Genomic DNA, 5,824 nt, shown 5'->3' with positions numbered 1-5,824 from the left:
GCGACGGTGGAGGAGGACGAGGTTGTGGAGATCGAGCGTGCCGTACCTAAACCCCAGTCCATCTAGATTCTCCGAAAACACAGGGAAGAGGTAGTAATTGTCGAGGAAGAAAACACCACCAGGGAGATAAAGAGGTTGAAATCCACCATTGCTGGAGTTATGACTCAAATCGAGGTGAGTACCGCGCTTGAAATATTGATATATGTTGTTGGAGACCAAAGTTTATCACTAGCATTGTTCATCCGTAGGGGATAGCTCAAACAGCCGAGCAACGGCACCAACTGATGAAGAGGATGGAGCCCCTCGCCGAGGAGAACAAGAAACTCCAGGAGGCGTTAAATCTTTCAGAAAAGAGTATTAAGAGGGTCCAGCACGAACGGGACCTTGCGGAGTCTAACTCGCGGGACCTAGAACAACAAAATGGGGTTCTGTCCGAGGAACTGACGGCTGCATCCGAGCAGCTAAAGAAGAAATTCGAGCAACTGGCGATTGTATCCGAGGAGCTAAAAAATATGTCCGAGCAATTGGGCAAGAAAACCGGAGAGCCCAAAAGTAAATCCGAGCAGCTCGATCAGAAGTGCAAGCAGTTCGAGAATGTATCTAAGCAGAAATCCGGTACGCTTTATCAGTGAATGTACTTTGCAATAGTTGGATATCTATTTTTTCGATAACTGTTTGGCTTGCAGAGCAAGATGCAGAACTCAGTCAGCTACGCCAGACCGTCGAGCAAATCCGACAAGACAAAGCGAAAGAGTCGGAGCGAGCAAATAAACTGGCCGAAGAACTGAAAGGTAGATACCCCCTGATCGGAAATAATGTTGTAGTACTTTTCTGGCATGACGAACCATTGTAATTCTTGTAGATTACCTCCATAAAGCCAAGGCACAGTTCGATGTGCTAGTGCAGGAAGCCAAGGTCCAAAAAGACAACTTCAACACTATAGCCGCCACAATAAAACCAGTACTCGACTGCGTCGATATTGAACTGGTGACTTGTCCTAACGGTAGGCAGCAAGGGTCAGACATCATCATCTAGAGATGCAAGGCAGCGTGGGAGAATTTCAAAAACTTCAACCACGACACCGTTATGACCGCCGCTACTCATGCCCTTGCGGTGGTTCGGTCCCACTACCCAACTATCGATATCCAGTCGATAGGGGGCGGGTTCGCCGATGGGCTAAGCGATGTGGAAACCCAGCAGCTGGAGGATGATGTTGAAGATGCAACAAAAATGCTTGTCGGAGATATAGACCTGTTTGGCGAAACCGAAGGTGTTGGCGGAGCTTAACAAACTGCACGGATATTATCACCTGTAGCATTTGTTTTATTTGGCGATGAAAAATCGTTGTATTAACAACCCGATGCAATTATGCATAATATAAGCAGTGTCTGAGAAGTTAGTTTTCACTAAACTCTATGCCTTAGCTAGCCTGTAATCCGTAACTCAGAGCGCGGAGCCCAAGCACGTGTTGGAAAAACAAGCGTTACCAAGGAATCGTAGCTTACCGCCCAATACGCGGAGCATAGGACCCATAGCATGAGTAGGGGTGTATTCGAGCCTTTGCGTTCTCCATAAAGATTAGAGCAAAACACATGCTGCCCAGCAGCCAATTTGAATAACTTGGCGATAAAAAGTAGTTAAAGTGGCATCCGAGCAGTTAGTTCATGCCTGAAATCTAGGCCTTGACTAGCCCATAGTCCATAACATCGAGCGCAGAGACCCTGACACATGTAGGATGAACAGGCATGACCAAGGAACCGCAGCCGACCAACCATAACGCAGAGCGCGGAGCCCCAGACACGTGTAGGAAGGGATCGGAGACTGGGTCTTCTCCATAGAAAATAGAAAAGAAAACATGTGCTGCTCGACGATCGGCAAGCTATGTTAGGAGATTTGAAGCGCAAAATCGTCGTCATTTTTAGGAGAAAAATTTATGTGATCCGGAGAAAACACAATCGGCGATTTTTGGAGAAATCGTGTTTGGCAATTTTTGGAGAAATCGTGGTCGACGATTTTTGGAGAAATCATGCTCGGCGATTTTTGGAGAAATCGTGCTCGGCGATTTTTGGAGTTAACATGTTCGGCGATTTTTGGCGTGCTTGGCGAACGTATTGGAGGTCGTCATGGAGTGGCGTATAGCCCATCAATCGTAAGAGAAAATTATAATGGAGGAAAAAATGGAGGCAAATTATGGAGACCAGAACTTTATTAATCAGAAAGTAAAGAATACATATCTATGTTGTTTCAGGGATATAAACGTATAAGGTGCTCGATGTGCCAGGAGTTAGGAACATCGATTCCATCTAAGTCACATAAGTGATAAGACCCTGGTTGAGTAACACCTTTGACGATGTAAGGGCCCTCCCAGGGGGAAGACAGCTTGTGAAGCCCTTCGGTTTTTTGTTTCCTACGTAAGGCGAGGTCGCCGATCGTGAACGAACGACCTTTGACGTTGCGGTTGTAATACCTCCGCAAACCTTCGAGATACTTGGCTGTGCGAACGCAAGTGATCAGACGTTCTTCCTCAGCCTGATCGACGTCTTCTGTCCGAACAGCTGAGGCTTTCTCTTCATCATAAATTTCTACTCTAGGTGCTCGGAAGGCAATATCCGCTGGAAGTATGGCCTCTAAGCCGTAGACCAAAAAATATGGAGATACGCCGGTACTGCGACTAGCTTGAGTGCGTAGTCCCCAGACCACAACTGGTAGTTCTTTGAGCCATCTGCCCGGATGCTTTTCTTCTTTCTGATATTCTTTTTTTGAGGGCGTCAAGGATCATACCATTAGCCCGCTCGACCTGGCCATTAGCTCTAGGATGAGCGATGGAAACATATTTAACGGAGATGCACCGGTCTTCGCAGAAGTCCCAAAAATGATGGCCGGTAAAAGTGGTCCTGAGGTCGGTGATGATGCTGTTCGGGATACCGAATCTGTGTATGATGTCTTCAAAGAGCTCGACTGCTTTCTTTGCAGTAGCTGAGATGAGTGGTTTGTACTCGATCCACTTGGAGAACTTATCAATGGCGACGTACACATACCGGAAACCTCCCAGCTCTGGCTTGAAAGGCCCGATCATATCCAGTCCCCAGCATGTGAATGGCCAGGAAGTTGGAATGGTCTACAGTTCTTGTGCCGGTACATGTATTTGCTTGGCAAATTCTGGCAACCCTCACATCGTCGAACGAGATCTTCTACATCAGAGTAGCCGTGGGCCAATAAAAACCTGCTCGGAAAGCTTTGCCGACTAGAGTTCTCGAAGCCGCGTGATTGCCACAGGAACTAGAGTGAATTTCAGAAAGTAGCTTCAAACCGTCGCCTTGGATGATGCACTTCTGCAGTATCCCTTCCTTGGCACTTTTCCTCATCAGGTTGCCATCCACCAGCACGTAATGCTTACTTCGGCGAATTAGACGTTCGGTTTCGATCTTGTCAGCGGGTACTTTCGCCGCTAGTGAGGTATTTGATGAACTGCTCCCTCCAATCGGCGACCGGCGAAGGTACCGCAAGTACCAACTGCTCGGCAGGGGGTACTTCTTCAACTTCCTTCTCTTCTTTAATGGATGGTGCCAGGAGGTCTTGAACGAAAACCCTCGGCGGAACCGCGGCGTGAGAAGATCCTATCTTTGAAAGCTGGTCAGCTGGTTGGTTTTGATCTCGTACCACGTGGTGGTACTCAATACCGTAGAATTTCCCTTTGAGCTTCCTAATTTCGGCGCAGTATGTGTCCATTTTCTCATTGGAATAGGATCAATCTTTATTGAGCTGGTTGATAACCAGCGCGGAATCCCCATACACCATGAGGCGTTTGACGCCGAGCTCGACAGCTATATGGAGACCATGGAGACATGCTTCGTATTCCGCAGTGTTGTTGGAGACTGAAAAATGTATGCGAAGAACATATCGGAGTTTATCCTTGGTCGGCGTGATGAACACAATGCCCACACCAGTACCGTTGATGTTAAGGGCGCCATCGAAGTACATCAACCAGTGCTCGGGGCAAGTGGCGGCAATGGGTTCTTGGATCTCGGTCCACTCAGCGATGAAATTAGCAACCGCCTGTGACTTAATGGTGGGTCTGCTTCTAAAGTCAATGGAGTAAGTGCCAAGCTCAACAGCACACTTGATGATACGACCATTTGCCTCTTTGTTGCGGAGAATATCGCCTAGAGGAAACTCGGTGACCACGGCGATCTTGTAGTATTCGAAGTAATATCGGAGCTTGCGTGAGGTAATCAAAATTGCATATAACAGCTTTTGCACCTGAGGATAACGAGTTTTGGGCTCATTAAGTACCTCGCTGATAAAATAGACCGGACGTTGCACCTTGTAGGCGTGTCCAGCTTCCTCGCGTTCAACGACAATAGCCGTACTGACAACACGAGAAGTGGCGGCGATGTAGATCAGCAGAGTTTCATCTGGTCGTGGCGCTGTCATGATTGGAGGTTTTGTTAAAAACAATTTAAGCTGCTCGAAAGCTGTATCTGCCTCCTCTGACCAAGAAAAAAGCTCAGAGGCCTTGAGGAGCTTGAAGAAAGGTAGCCCTTTTTCACCGAAGCGTGAGATAAATTGGCTTAACGCAGCCATGCAGCCTGTAAGCTTCTATATATCCTTGACACATGTCGGTCGTTTCATGTTGGTGATGGCAGAGACCTTGTCAGGGTTTGGTTCGATGCCTCGAGCGCTGACGATGTAGCCCAGCAGGATACCGGATGGAACTCCAAAGATGCACTTTGAAGGGTTCAGCTTCCATCGATATTTGTTCAGATTGGAGAAAGTTTCTTCAAGGTCGGTGATAAGGTTGTCGGCGGTTTTAGTCTTGACGACCACGTCGTCGATGTAGGCTTCGATGTTGCGGCCGATCTGTTGGTCGAGGCACATCTGGATAGCCCTTTGGTAGGTCGCTCCAGCGTTCTTTAGTCCGAAGGACATAGTGGTGTAGCAGTACGCACCGAAAGGCATGATGAATGATGTTTTGACCTGGTCTTCTTTCTTGAGGGAGATCTGATGATAGTCGGAGTAATAGTCAAGAAAGGAGAGCAACTCGCAGCCGGCGGTGGAGTCTACAACCTCATCTATCCGAGGCAGGCCGAAGGGGTCTTTAGGGCAGTGTTTGTTAAGATCAGTATAATCAACACACATTCTCCATTCTTTATTCTTTTTCCTAACAAGAATAGGATTAGCTAACCAATCTGGATGGTACACTTCTTTTATAAATCCGACAGCTAAGAGCCGTTTTATTTCTACCCTAATTGCCTTTTTTTGTCCGGCGCGAATCGGCGAAGTTTTTGCTTGATCGGTTTAGCGGTCGGCGAGACATTTAAGGAGTGCTCGATCTTCTCCCGCGGTACCCCCTGCATGTCTGCAGGTTTCCAAGCAAACACATCGGCGTTGGCATGTAGGAAGGAGACGAGCGCACTTTCCTATTTGGGGTCAAGGTGAGCCCCGATTTTCACCATCTTTGAAGGGTCGTCGAGGCCGAGGCCGATCTCCTTGACTTCCTTGGACTTGGCAGAGGCACAAGGAGGCTCTAGGATCTCCATGTCGTCAGCGGACGCCATCTTGGCTTCGACGACCATGCTAGCCATCTAGATGGAGAGGTCGGTGGCTTCGGCGAGGGCGAGACTCTCTATCTCGCAAGCATAGGCGACGGAGAGGTTGGCCCGCAGAGACAGGACTCCTACGGGTGAAGGCATCTTCAACACTAGGTACGCGAAGTGTGGAACGGCCATGAACTTGGCCAGAGCCGGACGCCCCAGTATGGCATGGTAGGCGGTGTCGAAGTCGGCAATGTAAAAGTTGACATGCTCCACTCGGTAGTTGGTTG

The 5,824-nt window shown here is 48.4% G+C and overlaps 1 protein-coding gene across 1 annotated transcript; it reads left to right on the top strand.

The window, feature by feature from the left end:
• Positions 1 to 293: 293 nt before the first annotated feature.
• Positions 294 to 1,035, top strand: LOC136488715 (uncharacterized). Its single transcript, XM_066485550.1, has 3 exons — positions 294 to 615; positions 687 to 791; positions 863 to 1,035. The coding sequence occupies exons 1-3, from the start codon at positions 294 to 296 to the stop codon at positions 1,033 to 1,035; spliced, it is 600 nt and encodes a 199-aa protein (XP_066341647.1).
• The last annotated feature ends 4,789 nt before the right edge of the window (positions 1,036 to 5,824 follow it).

Source organism: Miscanthus floridulus, chromosome 10, assembly GCF_019320115.1.
Source record: "Miscanthus floridulus cultivar M001 chromosome 10, ASM1932011v1, whole genome shotgun sequence".
NCBI classification, from domain to species: domain Eukaryota; kingdom Viridiplantae; phylum Streptophyta; class Magnoliopsida; order Poales; family Poaceae; genus Miscanthus; species Miscanthus floridulus.
This window is presented reverse-complemented; position numbering and strand designations above follow the sequence as displayed.